General features: G+C 33.4%; 2 protein-coding genes across 2 annotated transcripts; one reads left to right on the forward strand and one right to left on the reverse strand.

Annotated features, from left to right (window-relative positions):
* Positions 1-4,954: 4,954 nt before the first annotated feature.
* On the reverse strand, positions 4,955-9,266 carry LOC108991070 (chromatin modification-related protein eaf6). Its single transcript, XM_018965213.2, has 7 exons — positions 9,023-9,266; positions 8,706-8,800; positions 8,282-8,382; positions 7,237-7,306; positions 5,714-5,741; positions 5,546-5,606; positions 4,955-5,384 (listed from the first exon to the last, which is right to left on the reverse strand). The coding sequence occupies exons 1-7, from the start codon at positions 9,033-9,035 to the stop codon at positions 5,276-5,278; spliced, it is 477 nt and encodes a 158-aa protein (XP_018820758.1). The 5' UTR covers positions 9,036-9,266; the 3' UTR covers positions 4,955-5,275.
* Positions 9,267-12,755: 3,489 nt separating this feature from the next.
* On the forward strand, positions 12,756-16,580 carry LOC108991069 (actin-depolymerizing factor). The gene is made up of 3 exons (XM_018965212.2): positions 12,756-13,264; positions 14,627-14,892; positions 16,112-16,580. The coding sequence occupies exons 1-3, from the start codon at positions 13,250-13,252 to the stop codon at positions 16,260-16,262; spliced, it is 432 nt and encodes a 143-aa protein (XP_018820757.1). The 5' UTR covers positions 12,756-13,249; the 3' UTR covers positions 16,263-16,580.
* The last annotated feature ends 1,177 nt before the right edge of the window (positions 16,581-17,757 follow it).

Raw genomic sequence — 17,757 nt, forward strand, 5'->3', positions numbered from 1 at the left:
TGGTTCGTTAAATCTATTTTATATTAAAAATAATTTTAAAATATAGCATATATGATATCAAATCATATCATTTTATAAATAAATAATATTAGTTAGATATAATTATAAGTTACGTAAATATCGTATATTTTTTTAAAAAAATTAAAAATTATTATTTAAAAATTAATTTTTTATATGAGTCTTATTTTTATACGCTCTTTAAAAAAGAATACGGATCGTTTATGTACTTATTGACTATAAATATAATTTATTTTTATATAATTATAATATATTTCTCTAAAATGAGTACTTCTCACGGATGAATATGCACGTGAGCTGTTCGGGTCAAGTCAAGCTAGCAAATGAATGGTACTTGCCCAGATTGGGGAGCCAACAGAACAGACAATTAATGGTCAAGTCAATATTGTGGGCTATTGTCAATTCAGCTAGCAAATCTGCATTGTGCACGTCGTTTTTAATTTGTACTCATTCAAATTCGAGCTAATGATTTTTTAGATTAAAATTATATTTTGTAGCTTTTTATTTATTTTGTAGACAATATTAAATTTACTTTCTCTGTAGATTTAATATTTCCAGAGAAAGACTCATGCTATACGAACAAGCAGCCAATTAAAGAACGAAAACAATAAAAGACAAATTGACAGAATATCCATCATCTATAATATATATATATATATATATATATATATATATATGCTTGGTGTTGCATTTTTCTGCTGCCTACAGCTCTAGCTAGCATGCATGCACGTTAATGTAGATAGATGCATAATATTTAGATGTTGTACATGAAATTAAAAGCATGCAATATATAAGATATGCATGAATATTTTATAAGTTAATTATATATGTCTGCATAACTCAGAATTAGTCAAAGACGTACGAAATAAATAGAAAAGAACTACTTCCCAATAAATTAATGAATCTATAGAATGCTAAAGTACAAGCTTCGATCGCAAACCATGCATACACGATTAATATTTAATATATCCCATTCTCTAGTTTACAAGTGGTAGTAGTACTTCAAGGTTAACTCATCTTTTATCGTACTGTAGCCTTCAATATATTCTAAATACAATCAAGGCTACATGATTAAGATTTAGTAGGGTTTTACCCGGCCGACTGAAAACAATTTTGATATATATATATATATATATATATATATATATAATACTCCAATATTTTGACTAATCATCAAGAATTTCAGTAGTCTGGTCATCCCACTTAATTAATTTCTTTAAACTGATAATGTTATCCCCAGCCGGGCCACTAACTTTATGCATGATGTCATAATCTGTACATTAGTGATCATAATCGATTCCTTTACGGCTCTTCTATCTTTTTAGCACTGTTATTCACGGCATGTTTTATTGTATGCACGTGTCGAGAAATTTCCCGTTGTCCAAGCAGCTCATTTAACACAAGTACTGTGATTAAAATATATATATATATATATATATATATATATAGTGCATTCATTCGGACATTATAAACTTAACTTGAAACATATATTATAAGCAAACTACAATATTGATAGCTGTCTAGTACACATTAATCGTGATTAAAATCGTCTAATTCTAATTGCAAACTTCTACAAACTTAAAGTTTGAGAGATAGCACACCTCTGTCCAAGACAGAGTTAACCAAACTTCATACTCCGTCCAAGACGGAGAAGAGGACACACTCTATGGATGAAAGTACTAAAGACTATGTGTCTTTTTTTTTTCTAAAACAAAAGATATTACAGAAATTAAAAAAATTAAAAAATAACAGATTACATCTTAGAAAGATATAGATCCACATTTTCAACTTTGGAGAAAAATAAAATACAAAAACAACGACTGTGACGACACGTGAGAGCCACACACCATCCTGGAGGTATGGCGATCGATCATGAGGTCTGAAGTAATCGATGGTCTTGGACCTATATATATATATATATATATTTATGATTCTAAGAAGGCGAATGCATGGCTTGATCTGGTGATTTGATTTTAAATCACAGCCAATATAAAAATGTCGATAAGTTTTACAACATATATGTATATGTAGGAGATCAAATGAAGTCTAATTAAACTGCATGTCTTGTCAAAAAGAAGCATTATATATATGAAATTAGTTACTTCTGTATTTCTTGGATTTTGACACATCGATATATAAATATATATATATATATATTTATATATATTATTATAGAATATCCTGAGGTTAAAAAATAAAAAATAAAAAAACAAAATATTTTTGTAACTGGTATTCGAAAGTCATGTATAGAGCCCCCAAATTGTATGCTCGAACGTCTGATCATATATAGAAAGAGCCCCCAAATTGTATGCTCGAACGTCTGATCATATATAGAAAGAAATATGTTGCGCAGAATATATATATATATATATATATATATTTATATGAGTAATGCCACTCATAATTTTTTTTATCATCATCCTCTCATCATTCCTTAATGTATAATTAGATGATTAGAGATTATTTATTATATTACACTTGTAAATCTATTATTTAATGTCACATCATAGGATGTTGAAAGAATGATGATGAATAGAATTTCTCTATATATTTAGTTAAAAACTAAAACAGAACAAGTAAATTAAGGGGATAGCGTACGTACTCCTAAATGGGAAATCTCATATTTTGTATATAGATATATATATATATATATATATATATCCTTCCTTAATTACCTGAAGTTATTAAATTATCTGGCTAACCTTGTAATCACTCATTAATTATGCTCTTATTCGACCCTATTGGATTTATTTTATTCTATTGGAATTAATTAGTACTGTTCTAACTTTTGTCCTCCACTCCCTAAATATTTTCTCGAAATGCATACTAACACAGACCCCTTCAAATGGATAAAATTTGAATGATTCCCAGAGCTAGCCAACCAATCTTGAACCCAAAAAAATCTACCCACGATCATTATAATTAGCTAGGGTCATATCAATGACTGGGTTAATTCTCCCAGCATGTGCAATGTGACAAAGGCACGGTGTTTAATTTAATTTAAAATTAGTGCATATTTTTAGATTTTCCATGGATAGGTTGATTTTGTCACCTGCGCCAAGCACGTCAACTCAGCAATGAAACATATTGATCTGATCAGTATGATCACTTCATCGTTTCTAGATTGGCAATTAATATGCGTGCGAACATGCAAGCTGCATCATATCCACTCAATGGTGTACCCATGTCAACTGTAGGCAGCATCAAACGCGTACGTTCGTTCTTGATGCAGCAAAAATTCAAACATCTGTAGTTTAAGATAAGGTTTGCAAATTCTAATATATATCTCAGGGAGGAAACACAGAGATCCGACTACTGCTGAAGGCAAACTTGGATTGATCATAATGCATGCATGCATGGGATTGAAGAAATATCAAAGCGTTAGGTAATACTCGACCGGGAAAACGGGGATTAGGTATGATGCAGTCTGTTATACATTAACTGTAAATTATGGGTGTTGAATTGGTGGGCTAAAGTTTCAATATCCCTAATATTTTAAAGCGGGATCTATATGCTTTCTTGATGTCTTGGTGCAGAGGGAATTTCGAAAGTCTTTGCCAATTCAGAGAAGAAAACCAATAACATCATCGTACGTGAAACTCAAACTGCTAATGTGAAACCATGTACCATCATGTTAAGGGGTATCCCATAATTATAAAAGTCCAATAAATGGACGAGCGGTGGCCCATTTGTGTATACTTTGTCGTTGTCTTGTCATTTCAGGCTTTAAATTTGACAGAAGCAAGCCCATGGAAGTGTGACAAGTTATAATGAAAAATGGGGAAAAATTATATAATTTCAAAACCATACATTAGATCCTCAGATTAGTTCAAATCGATAACCTGCATTAATTTGACCGTAACACAGTTTTAAAGATCGAATCTTAAAAAAGGATTCAGAATATCCGCTTTTAATAATTTAATATTGTAAACAGTAATATGTCAATTTTAGTAATTTAAGATGCGATTGCAAAACCAAGACGCAAAATGCATCTCTCTCTTGGAAAATTTATCGAGTGGTATTGGCATATGAAGCCCAGGATGAGTGCTGTACTTATGGATAATCCAATACAAAAGAGAGAGAGAGAGAGAGAAGTTCTCTTGGTATCTCTCCTGTTGAACTCTTATATCAAAAGATGATGTGCATCGTTTTAGCAGGATTAGTCAGGTGGTGATTCTTGAAGATATGAAGAACGAAATATGAAGTCAAGGGATACGTGAGGGAGGGAGAGAGGGAAGAAATTCATGAGCCTAACTCATCTCATAAAACCGATTGTATAAGAGAAGATTGTTCATTGCTTATAAACATGCCCCAAGACCTTGTCCACAACTAATGTGGGATTATTCCTCAACACCCTCCCTCACGTGCAGGCCAGTATTTTTTCTGGTCCTTGTCACGGGATAAATAGTGTGGACCCCCATTCGTCCTGTGACAGGCTCTGATACTATGAAGAAATTAATAGATTTAACTCATCTCATAAAATCTGTTTTACAAGAGATGATTGCTTATTGCTTATAAACATGCCCAAAACCTTATCCACAGCCAATGTAAAATTATTCCTCAACAGGGAGGGTTAAAAGAAGAGCCATTCGAATGTACATAGCAATCAAAAGTCATTCTTTCTGGAATATGTTCCCAAGTCCTTCACTACAGAACCAACAAGGCCTTTTCAAATAAACAAATCATTCCGCCAATTTTCAACCCTCCGTAGTAAGGTTTTCTTGTGGTTCGTACTTTCCCGAGTTAGGTTGCCTGTGCATAACTTTGAAACTTTCTTCTAATTTTATTAAGAACCACGCTGCCTGTCCACACACACACACACACAGCAAACAAGGCCGAGTCAAGAAAATTAAAAAGAAAAGAAAAGATGGGCGTGCGTGCGTGTGCGCTTTTATGTTGCTTTGGGGGGGGTTTATCTGCATCACCTTATTGAAACTGTGACGACGAAATATATCTATTACCTAATCTAATCCGTTCACTCTCTCTTTTTCCCGATTATACAATAATACTTACACCTCAATTGGAAGAGAAACAGAATTGGGTAAGAACCCTAAGGTGAAAAGAATACATAAATTAAGGAGGCATTTCATTGCTAAAGACAAGCTAATTATGCAATGCAGCCATCCTGAATCAACCTAGTCAGCCTGACCTAAAGAGAAACTTCCTAGGATACAGTACAACACAAGTCTCTCTTTTAACTCCTATAACCTACAATTACACTGAATGTTTGTATAGCCATTCCTTCATCAAGTACAGTTCATCTCAAGCTCAAATCAGGATCATCTTCCTCGTCAAATTCTTGTTCACTTGATGGCCTGATTCTCTTTCCATCTCTTGATGCTGTTCTTCCCTTCTTTGGCTTCCCCCTAAAATATGGTTTGCGTTATGCATTGAAAGATTCCAAAAGAATTTCTCATGAATGGAAAATTCAGTATAATTAATTATGATTTTTAAACATCTTTTTTTTTTCTTTTTTTTCTACTGATATTCAGTACTTCAATGCATTGAGATGGAAAGGTACACTTACTGGCCATTGGTGGGGAAGCTTCCGCCCTTAGACCGACCTGGACCAAAATCGGATCTTCCATCTGCAATGAATAGAAAGAAGAGGGAAAACATATAAGAATTATGGAATTTCCAACCCTTTTCTTTTTTTAGCGAAGAAATATATGTAAAACAATGGATATGGGTTCACCATCGCGCCCAACTCCAAGTTCTTCAGCCTGAACATAGAAAAACAATTTAAGAGATCAGTCCTGTTAAGTCTGAATATATCTCTACCCTATGTGAGAAGCAGCCTCATCATAACCATTTCGTGATTTCAGCTTCTGGTAGAAAACAGAATAAACATCGCACAAACATGATAAAAGGGAAGCAAACTCATTCAAGGAAGGAAAAGGGGCAGAAAAAGATTCATATGATACATATAGATTGTGAGGTGACCACTTTGTACTTCATAATCTCCCCATGGTATTTCTGCATTAATTTTTATGCTCCCTTCAATTAAATGTATGAGCATAGATTCCCAGAGTGAGAAGGGTAAAATGAGTCTTAATACATCATCAAATTTTATATTTCTCAGAAAATATAGCTTCGAATAAACTTTTTCCAATCTCTAAACTTTATTTGAATCATTTCTCACTTGAAAAACATATACTTGCCTTCAACATGTGATCGCATTGGACATCCCACACCCCTTTTTATTTTTCTCATCCCCAATTATCTGAACCAGAAAATGATTTCAGATTCAATGCTTTAGGACATATTTTGTAAAATGCCCTTTAAGAAGTTAGGAGTGTCAAATCGTGTTAACGGATCGTGTTCGTGTCGTATCAAGACATGTATGTATATTATACTATATGGATCAACCTAAACACGACCCGTTAAGCTTATCGTGTGAAAATCTCAAACCCTAACACGATCCATTAACATAACGGGTTGACACGACACGACACGACAAGACCCGTTAGTTAATACCACGAAATAGGTTAACACGACCCAATCCGACCCGTTTCAACCCGTTTATGAAAATGAGTTGAACAGACCCAAAATTAACCCGTTTGACCTGATTAAGTTTAGAGTAATTTTATATTAATGTTAAAATCACAATATCTATAAAAAAATATAAAACTAACTACAAGTCCAAAATTACAATCCAAACAATAAAAATATCGAAATTATAATCCCAACAATTTTACTTTTAGGTACAAAGGTATAATTGTAACTTTAACTTTCTTAATAGGTCATAACAGGTTATAACGGGTCAAAACAGGTTGACCTGTTATCAACCCGTTAAGCAATCGTGTCTTAACAGGCTAACCCGATTTGACCCGAACCCGTTAAGACTAAACTCAAACCCGTTATTATCATGATGTGTTCGTGTTGGGTTATCGGGTAGTGTCACATATTTCCACCCCTATTTAAAATACATCTTTTTTTGTTTTATATAAATAAATTTGATTAATATCAATAGGTGTATCCAAGTACACAAGGTGTATAAAAGAAAAAACAACTAGCTAGGAGGAAACCCTATATCTGCCTTGGGTGCAAGCCCAATCTACATCTAGAGTTCAATTTCACATAAGCAAAGTTGCGAGGTTAAAGGTGAACAAGATCAATGGCATTCAGTCTAACATGGAGTTTTCAGCATCAACAAGAAGATAATTCTGTTTGATCTTGAAGAAGTTCATCAAATATAATGTGAAATTCAATACATACTGCTGGTGAGGTAACTGAAGACAATGAGAAGAGTCTATCTTCAGGCTGGAATTTCCTGGACCTCTTTAAGCTGCAGGAACAGTTTTAGGCAAAACTTTTGTCACAAAAATCTAGTCAAAAGTCACACTTGAATATTTCATATTTCACATTCACTGCAAGCACCGAAACAATGCATACATATGTAAGAATACCTTGTACATAAGAAGCAACGTTGTCTTGGTAATATGATTGCAATTAATAAATCAAGTCAACAATCACGCTATTGAAGTTTCTAATACATACTTATTTTGGAAAGGACAAAATAATTGATATATTAAGTGCAAAATCATAAGGTATTTCAGAAATAGCAATAAAAAGCAAGTAATTTACGAAGCTTCAAGTGTCTGTTTTAGAACTAAAATGAAAAGTTCATGATTCTCATCTGATATCAAAATATCCAAAAGCAGCAGATTTGATATGCAATTGTTCATACAATTCTTTGTCTGCCTGTTCAGCAGTTCACTCCCTACAAGATATGAAAGAAGAAATATTTTATGAACTTTGGTTTCAAATTAATTTTTAAAGTGTAACTTCTACAAATTATCCTTCAACATGCCTATAGCTTCCTAAAGAAATTTTAAATGTCTCCTGATCTTTACACCAACGATCAGGTTCCTTCCTGATATTCTACTTATCAAACAAAAGTTCCCTCCTCATTAAAAAAAAAAAAAGAAGAGTGAGCTCACAACCAGTTGCAGTTTGTCATTTCAAGCTTTATTATATTGTTTACATATATTGTAAGACAACTCGCGCTACAACCCTGCAAGCAACATAACGAGGAGCTGCTTATGATCTTCACACATCATCTGCACCCATAAAAGAGTAAATTTTCCATTCAAACATGCCCAATTCGTTGACCAGAATCTCTTTCCATGTGGTGCAGATCAACAACCACTACAATTAGAAAAGAAAAACATACAATTCGCATTCAAATCACCAGGGGAGAAAAGGGATATGTATTTGCATGGCAAGGAATCGGTGCATTTACTGTCTAGAATTCAATTACTTTGTTGTGTTCTTGGACGAAGAAAGAAAGCCTTCAAAACCTTTCAATACGTGCCCAAAATGGCTGGAATCATGCAAGTAGCTCGTCTCTAGCTCATAAACCTACAATTTGATAACAAGGGTAATCTTTAGCTTGGCTCAAAAGTTATACTTAGAAAGAATACATGAATATGGGTGTTTTGCAAGAAATTAGTGTACTGAATAAAGAAGTAAATCATTAAATTAAGGAAAACAAAGAAAATGAAACCATTGGGAATTCAACCACTTCACTGTGCTTTGCATTTTCAAAAAGAGGGCATAATAAAAAGCATAAACCTTACTTACCCAAAACAATTAAAAGATAAAAAGCACAAACCCACATTATGTTCTTTACTTTCCATTTTGTTTTGCTTAGTTTTCTTCGCAACCAAATAGAGTCGAATTACCTGCTTTTCGATGTTCCGGAGCTCTTCTTGAAGCTTCTCCCTCTTGCTCAAGAGAGACTGGAGCAAGGCCGTAGGATTTGTAGAACCTCTTTGCCCTAAGAATATTTCATGCAGACCACAAATTCAAAGAATTCCAAATTAAGCCCGAGAGGGAAAATTAAAAAATAAAATAAATGTAATAATCGATTTCCCAGAGATTCGGAGGCAGGAAATAGTAAAGATTGTAAAGTTGAAATTGGAAAAAGATTGATTCTCTCTATTTTTCCGCGGATATTTTGGGGGAGAGGAGAGGAAATTCGGGAATGGTTACAAGTTACCATCGGAATCCATTTTCGCGGTGGATTACAAATCCCGAGAATGGCTTGAAAAATCTTTCTACGATTGAGCGCTTCGGCCTAGGGCAGGGAGCGAGCCTGTGCTTTGGATAGAGCCTTTGGATTGAATAATGGACAAGACCTTTCTGGATTTAAGCGTTCGCTCCTATTTTTTAACGCGAAATGAAAAATTACATCTTAAAATTGTCACATTCATAGCTCAAATCCAAATAATTCGTCCCTCATTTTTTCAGACACTGTTTTCATAATCTTTCAAAACTCTCAAATCCAAATAACGCCTTGGTATAAATTGAAAGGTTGGTTTGTGTCGATTTATTTGTTACTTAGGTTAGGTTTTGATAGTGAGTTAGAAATGAGAAGTTTAATAAAATATTATTTTTTATATTATTATTATTTTAAAATTTAAAAAAATTAAATTTTTTATTATATTTTATGTAAAAATTTGATAAAGTTATAATGATTAAATAAAATGAGATGAGATGAATTCATATCAACTCTAGATTCAAAAGGATGCCTAATTATATTCCTTTAAATAATTTTATAATTTATCTTATAATTAGGCTTGCAACCTGATCAAACTGTTCAGTGTTTGAGTTCGACCCGACCCAATCCGAAAATCTAGGTCAGGTCAATCTGATTTTTTTTTTAAAGATGGCAGTGAATCAGTGATGTCCATTGAAGACAGAAATGAACTCTCTATAACTAATTAGTACACCCATTATCTCACAGAACCTTTTTTTTTTCTTTTTCTCACTATGCATAAGATTAAATCGTCTTTACAATTTACATAAAATTCATGAGTTGAATGAATATGTGCAGTTTCAAATTAAGAAATGTCTGGAAAAGAAAGATATCAGTTAATTAGTTTAAGCCTAAAATTGACTTGGAAAAAAAAAAAAGGCTAAAATTGACTGAAAAAAAAAAAAGACAGAGGAGGAAGAGCATCATAGACAATTCTGATATATTTATATAATATAAGGAATTGATTTAGAATTTTTTCTGTTCTTTCCTCCTTTGCTTTCTCTTTTTTTCTCTCTTCTGCTGTAGTTTATTCCTATAAGTGCAAATAAAAATAGTCAAAAACTTAGTGAATTGAATGAATGTATGAAACAGTAAAATGCAAAGAATGAAAACACTAAAATGTATAAAAATGTATTTACAAAAATAATATATATTATAATTTATTATGCTAAAAATGTATTTATCCTTAATATATATATATATATATACCAAAAGTAAGAGTATATTAAATATTAATAACTTAATATTAATGTTTATGTTTATATTTAAAATTAAAATTTTTTGTTATATTAATCTTATATTATAAGATTAAAATCTATATGTTATATCAATTGTTATATTAAAAATTATAGGATTAATTTTATATTATATCACATGTTATATTAATTTTATGTTATAAAAATAATAGACTTGAATGATAAGATTAGAATTTAATATTATATTAATTAGTAATTTAACATATAATATGTATAATATAATATAAAAACTTATAACTATATATTAGTCCAATTCAATTTAAACCGATTTTCAAATTATAAAAATTGATGTCACACCGGTTTAAAACACCGAACCAGTGTCCCACACACCAGACTACTTACAAACTGTACCGCACCGATCCGATCCGATTCTAACTGATTTTTATCTTTAATTTTTACAACCCTGCTAAAATCTCACGCCAAAACCAATCCAATCAACCCCATCTAAGATCCATGCCTTCGAGACCAAATTCCTGTGTGGCTTTGCGAGGACAAGACCCACAACTATGTTGGAACTTGGGTCTACGATCGTGTTGGATGTGTGGCTTTTAGACCCACAACCTTGGATGTAACAGTTTCTGCCTTTGAGGTCCATGGCTCGTCCGCCTTCGAGACCCAGGTGTGGTCTTGGGTCCATGCATTCGAAACTCACAGCCATGGTCGTGAGTATGTGTACATTACTACATAGACCCTGGCTTTGAGACTCATAGCCATGTGCGAGTTTGGATGACCTACCTCCCAGTCACACTGTAACCTTTTAGTTGAATTTAAGTTTGGCACAACTACCATTCGTTTAAAAAAACACAGTGCTACGTACTTACGTAAATGTAATTCAATAAATTTACTTGATTTCATATGATTTGTTATATCTATTTTACAATAAAAATAATTTTAGAATATGACGAATCATATTAAGATACATCAATTTATAGAATTATTTTTATATAATCTCTTTATGACTAGAGTATTTCTCTAAAATATATTTGTAAAAGTTATGAAAAAATAATTTTAAATAATGTTATATACAAGTTTCAATTAGGCAAATCGTACACGGATCCTTTGTAAAAAAAAAAAGTGGGTCTCAATAAAAAAAAATATTTTATTTGTACTTTTTCAATGTGAAGTCCAAATTTTTATAAAATATTTGTGTGAAATTTGTCTGTTTAAAATTTGTGCAAATCATTTTTTATTATTTTAATAAAATGGGCTCTTTGCAATGAACCAAATTTGTAGCATTATATCGGATTTGTACTTTTTAGAGTTCTTGACTGAATTTAAAATTAGAGAAGTAGAGAAAGATAAATATATAAAGTAAATCATATATTATTTATAGTAATTCGAGCAATTGTTTAGTCACTATGGACAGTTTATACATGGCTTTTCCATTTATTTGGGGATTGGTACAAATATTTTTGTATAAATTTTTGCATTTAAGGTCTCTTACTAGCTGGATTTTTATGATGTCTGTTTAGTCGGATGCTTAGCTAGTAGTTAACTGGTATAGAAATAATAAAAAAAGCGTTCTTTAGGAAGATATAATTGATTTTAACAAGTTTCTAAGTTTTGATATGCAACATATATACAGATAATGTAATGGTGTAACAGATGATTTAGCTAACCTTTGAGCGATGGTATTACTTTATCTTTTTCTTCCATTTTACAATTACCTAAGAAACTGTATGGAATTTTTGTTCTTGATAATTCTGGTTTCCCAAACTTTAGATGGAAATATAAATTTTTTGAACAATAACTTTATTTCTTTTATTGTACTAGATAGTTTGGAACAATTATTGTACATATTAGTTTTTCTTAGAATATAATTTTACAAGGGATTTGGTTTTGGGATTAATGTAACCTCAAAAATCTTTCGCTACTTGTAAAATATATTTCTCCGCCATAAGAGATGATTATCAATAAAATTGGAAATACCATCCATCTTCTTAAAAAGATATCTAAAGTGTTAGATCTACATAAGGGTGAAAACAGACAAAATCGAATCAACTAGTTTCATACATTTTGTAAACCGGCCAATTAAAGGGAGAAAATCAACATGCTCGGCTTCGGCATGATTCCAATTTGTTTGTCGGTGTTCCGTCGGTGGCGTGACGAGATAGAGTGCCAATAGAATAAAGGTTGCAATGAGGGAGAGAGATAGAGATGCGCTGACAAACATTGCTGTGTGAGAGAGAGTTTGAGTGAAATAGAGAATTAGGAGAAGAAGCGGGAGGGAATGAGGTATTAAATCTTAAATTTAAACAATGTCGTTTGGTGTATTAAACCAAACAGCGTCAATTTATTTTAATTTTTTTTCTAAACGGTTAGTATAAAACGACATCATTTAAGTTAAGTAATTCTATCGATTTTTGTATAACCTAGATCTACAAATAGATCTCACACATAAATTTATAAATTAAAATAAGTCAAATCAATTTGACAATAAAATAAATTTTACAACCTCGTATAGAATTTATGAGTTTAATTTTTCGTAGAATATATCTATGGACGAAGCATTTCTCGGAATAAATTAAGATCTTCATCAATTATCTCATCTAGGAAAAAAAAATGAACAATTAAAAAAAAAACTTCTTCACTTCCATCATCTGTTCAGTGATCATCCATCAAGAATCACCAGTGTCACACATCTGTGGCGACAAAATCTAACTGCAAAGCATAACGGTTGCTCCCATTCCGTCCACCGGGTAATGGCTGTCCTTTCTGGTTGGGAAAAGAATAAAGAGTGACTGAAGCGGCGCTGTGCCTTTCTTTTCTTCAGCCTTAAAGCACGAATCCTCCTCTTCTTTACTCTTCTTTTCCTTGTTTGAATTTCTTCGGTGGCTGCCTTTTCCCATTCTCTCCTCTCCACACAGCCTCTTTGTCCTCTCTCTCTTTCTCTCTCTGTGTATATCTCCCTTCCATAGCAATCAAAGCGGCAATGTCTTTCAGAGGGGTAAGCTTAGGCTATCACTGCAAGTCTGCAACCTTCTCTTCTTGTTTATTTCACTTCGTTTCGATCCTGAAACCGTTTCCTTTAGATCTAATGTTTGGTTCCTCTTCTTCTTTTTTTTAATATATAATTGGGCGTGCATCTAAATCTGATATAGATCTTAATTTCTTGTAGTTCAGAGTAACTCTCTTTAAGTTCTGGGATTTTATTTGATGGAGCTTCTACTGGGGAAAGTCGATTATATCTTTGCCTTACTGATTTTCCCTTTTTATTGTTTCGGAATTCTGATTCCTTATCAAGAAATGAAGTAGTATCTATCTTGCATTTTTTTAAAATAGTTTTTTATTTGAAAAGATTGTGGTTTGCTCTGAATACCAGTTGGTTTTGGCTTTGTCCCACTGCTTTGGGAAGTTTTTTTGGGTATCAGTGCCTATTTCCTCCCATTTTTAAATAATCTGAAATTGAGTATGTTTTACATACATCTTTTATATATATATATATATATATATATATATATATATATGTAAGTAATTTTACATACATCTTATATCGTAAATACCTGGGTTGATGCTATTTTCAGAGTCTTGCTTGTGGGGTCTGAATTTCTTTGCAGTTATGGCTTGTATGGTTGCATGCAAATGTGGGAGATAGTTTAGTAATAATATCTGAAATAAAAAAAGTATTACGAATCGATTTCCCTATTTAATATTTATGATCAATTGCAGTCTGGATGAATGTTTGTGTTGTTCTCATTTTGTAAGGTATTGTTTAAACTGGGGAAGGCTTGAAGCATTGTGCATGTTGAATATTGAATGCATTAGAAGTCATGCTTCATGGATGATTCTGTATTGTTGGGAGCAGCCATTATTTTGAACCCAAAACCGTGCTTTGCTTCTTAAACCAATGAACCGGTGTTTGAAAACACTAACGCGAACCAGGAAAGAAGAGATAAAGATAATTGATTAAAAGAAAAAAGAATGGAATACTCATGTATGCTATACTGCCAAAGAACTTACCAAAAATTGTGTTCCATTTCTCAAGAAGAAGCCCCATAACCATGGTCCTTGGGCCATTCCACTGTCAAATGGTAACAGTTTTAGAGGGTAACCAAGTCCTACCAATCAAAAGCCTCCCAAAGTAAAGACGTTCACAGGTGCCAGAAAAAGTTGATCATAGGAACTGCCACTTGGAGGATATATTTAGGATTAGCATCGGAAAAATCACAAAACAATACAGAATTATCTTTGCTATATTATTATAGTTGCTTTTTTACTATTACCGTTATCTTCATCAACATTGTTATCATCGTAATTATATTTATTAACAATTTATCAGATCAAGTACTTTAACGAACTTCATTTTCAGACAAATGCTTCTTCTGGCATGGGTGTTGCTGAGCTCAGTAAGTCCACATTCCTCGAACTGCAGAGGAAGAAGGTGCACCGCTATGTAATTTTCAAGATTGATGAGAACAAAAAAGAGGTTGTGGTTGAAAAAACTGGTGGCCCGGCTGAGAGCTATGAGGACTTCACTGCTGCTTTGCCAGAGAATGATTGCCGATATGCAGTTTATGACTTCGACTTTGTGACTTCTGAGAACTGCCAGAAGAGCAAAATATTTTTTATTGCATGGTTAGTCTCTGTTGCAATTGCTTAGTTCTGTACTATTTGGTCGGGAACAGACTACAATTGTAGTAATGCACTCATCAAATGTGCCTTAGATCCTGTGACCAGTCATGCCAGTATTTTCCTGTGTTTCTTTTTATTGGCAAAAACTCTGGCAAGTGCTGAAGTTGCAATCTGAATACATCATTGCTTTATTTTTTTTTCTTTGTTGGAATGAGAATGAAGTGTGTACATTGAGAAGGAGCTATACATAACCACATTGTGTTCATGGACCTTCCCTTAACTTCTATGGTGTGTTAAGATGATCTTTTCCTGCAACCACTATTTTTTTTCCCAATGATTAGTCTATTACAGAACAATGTCTAAATGAAGTTTTCCTGTCCAAGCTTGATCTGCTACCTCTCAACTGTCAATCTGATTTTTAAACTGTCATGCGTTTGGTACATGTGGACTAGTAATCGATACAGTAGCATCTCCATCTCGATCAAAGTTTCATGTCTCGCTCGTTTTGTTTTTTAGAGTAGCAGCATGGTGATATAGATAGCTTCCCTTCATCATGTGGTTGCCAATGTTCTATGAAAAATAGCTTCATAATTCAAGTATTTGGCTTCCATGCACAATTACATGAAAACTGGGTAAATAAAGTGACCAGGCGGCCTTTCCACAACAAGATGGCCTTGTCTTTCTGAGAATAGCATCATTTGTGTTGCTCATTAGAAGACAGAGGATTACTAATGTATGGGATAACAATGATGTCTCTCTCTGGTGTGTACTATTGGATGAGCATTTGGAAAGGGTGCTTACAATAGTCGAGGATTTCTAGAGTTCAACTCTTGTAATGAGAAGGTTCAAGTAAGTTTTTAATGGTTGGTGTTTGTAGGGTCATTGAGAATCCATTCCCCTTTCTTTGGTTTCATGATCCTCTAGTTCTCTCGAATTTGATGAAAGAATGATGTTTGAGAATGTTTCAGAACTGGAATCTGGTCTCCATGCATGTGATGCTGAAGACAGATCTTGACAAGGGCATGTTTCCAAATTGTTAAAGTTCCTATTTGTGCTCGGCTCATTAATGTGGCTGTGGTGAATGTTCTCTGTTCATTAATTTTCAATGTTCCTTGTGGAATGATTGGAATACTAGTCTTGTGGGAATGTCTCTTAGCTGTATTTTTGCATGTGTTTTTTTTAATCTGTGATGTTAATAATTTTTCCTTCTCAATAAATCCAGGTCTCCTGCTGTATCCAGAATCCGTGCTAAGATGCTCTATGCAACATCAAAGGACAGGTTCAGAAGGGAGCTGGATGGCATCCATTACGAGATCCAGGCGACTGACCCAACTGAAATGGATCTTGAAGTCCTCAGAGACCGTGCAAACTGAGCATTGGATTCAAAAGGCTTTGTTATCAGAGAACGCCAAGGGTTTTCTTTGGTGATCGAATGAAATGCAATTTCCTGCTGCAATTAGTTGGACACAAATTATATATAGCTTGACTATTAAATAATTGCCACCTGGGAAGGCTGATTGGGGGGCTCGTAGATATGATGTACGGGGAAATTTGGGCTTCCTTATTGCCATGAATCATGATGCTTCCCAGGTGAATATGGGTATGTTATGTGTATTGAGAATATGACTGCAATTTTACGAATATGTGAATGTTGTACCAGCGGGCCTCTCTTCAGTTCATTTTATCGCTTATCATGGCAAGTTATGGTTTTCTGAACAGACAACTTGGACCTCGGAGGTTCGCATACTAACTTAAGGATTCTATTACTGAGGATTTGTCGTTTCCAAATTTAGGTTTTCTTACTACTGTTGTAGGCAGATTGTGGTGATATATACATGATATTGGAGTTTTTCTTATGCACTCCAGAGAATCCAGGATTAGTTAGGACTTTGTCTCAGACACCAACTGTCGGTTAAAAAAATATAAATATTGGAGGTTTGGTTGGGAAAAAGAGAGATGTTACTTTTTATATTTTTTTGCTCAGTGTAGAGGTTTCAACGAGTCGATGTAACTTGCCAATGTTTTTTCTCTTGTGAATTAGGTTTTATAATATTTTAGAATTTTTTTTTTCTAAGCAAACAAACTTCATTTGGGAAAATAGTATGAAACAAACATAAAATATATCCTACATAAAAAAAAAAAGGAAAAAAAACCAAGTAATCACTAGGGAATTGTAATAAGAGGATGGTTCCATACAAATTGTTGGAAGGTGCCCATTATGCAAAGGAATACATGCATCAATTTTGAGATCCATGTATTTTTACTAATTTCCAACTATCTTAGAGTAAAACTCTGCTATATCTGACAGTTACTTCCATATTTTAATTATAAGTATTTTGAGATTGATCAATGGCTTTGATGGTTACTTGTGAGTCACCATCAATAATGATATTTCTTATATGTTGTGAATGAGTTTCTTGCACTCCTATGAATGTTGCAATGGCTTCCGCTTGATTTGGGTTGGTACTGCACGTGAATACGATTATTACAAATTTCAAAGAGCCATTTCTTGATCTACAAATTGTTGTTGTCGTGCTTCCATTTGGTTTGATTACTATATCAAATGTGATTGTGTAGTGATTTGCGGTGGGAGGGGGTCATCTTGGATTGTTGTTTTGGATTTTCTAGTCCAATTCATTACAGTGGTCTTTATAAGTTCTAGAATCTCTAGAGATAAATTGATCAATGGTAGGTGTTAACGTCGTGTTTTGCACGCTTTTAGGTCAAGTTCTAGTAGCTCAGGTCTTTCGAACTAGGCCTCGATCGGTATTGTGTGGAGCTCCCAGCAGTGGTTCGGTGTGGTTGTACGGTGTCAGTGCGTACATCCATAGCGATGAACAATATTTAAGTGCAGAGAAAATCAAAATA

The sequence above is a fragment of the Juglans regia genome, chromosome 7, assembly GCF_001411555.2.
Source record: "Juglans regia cultivar Chandler chromosome 7, Walnut 2.0, whole genome shotgun sequence".
NCBI classification, from domain to species: domain Eukaryota; kingdom Viridiplantae; phylum Streptophyta; class Magnoliopsida; order Fagales; family Juglandaceae; genus Juglans; species Juglans regia.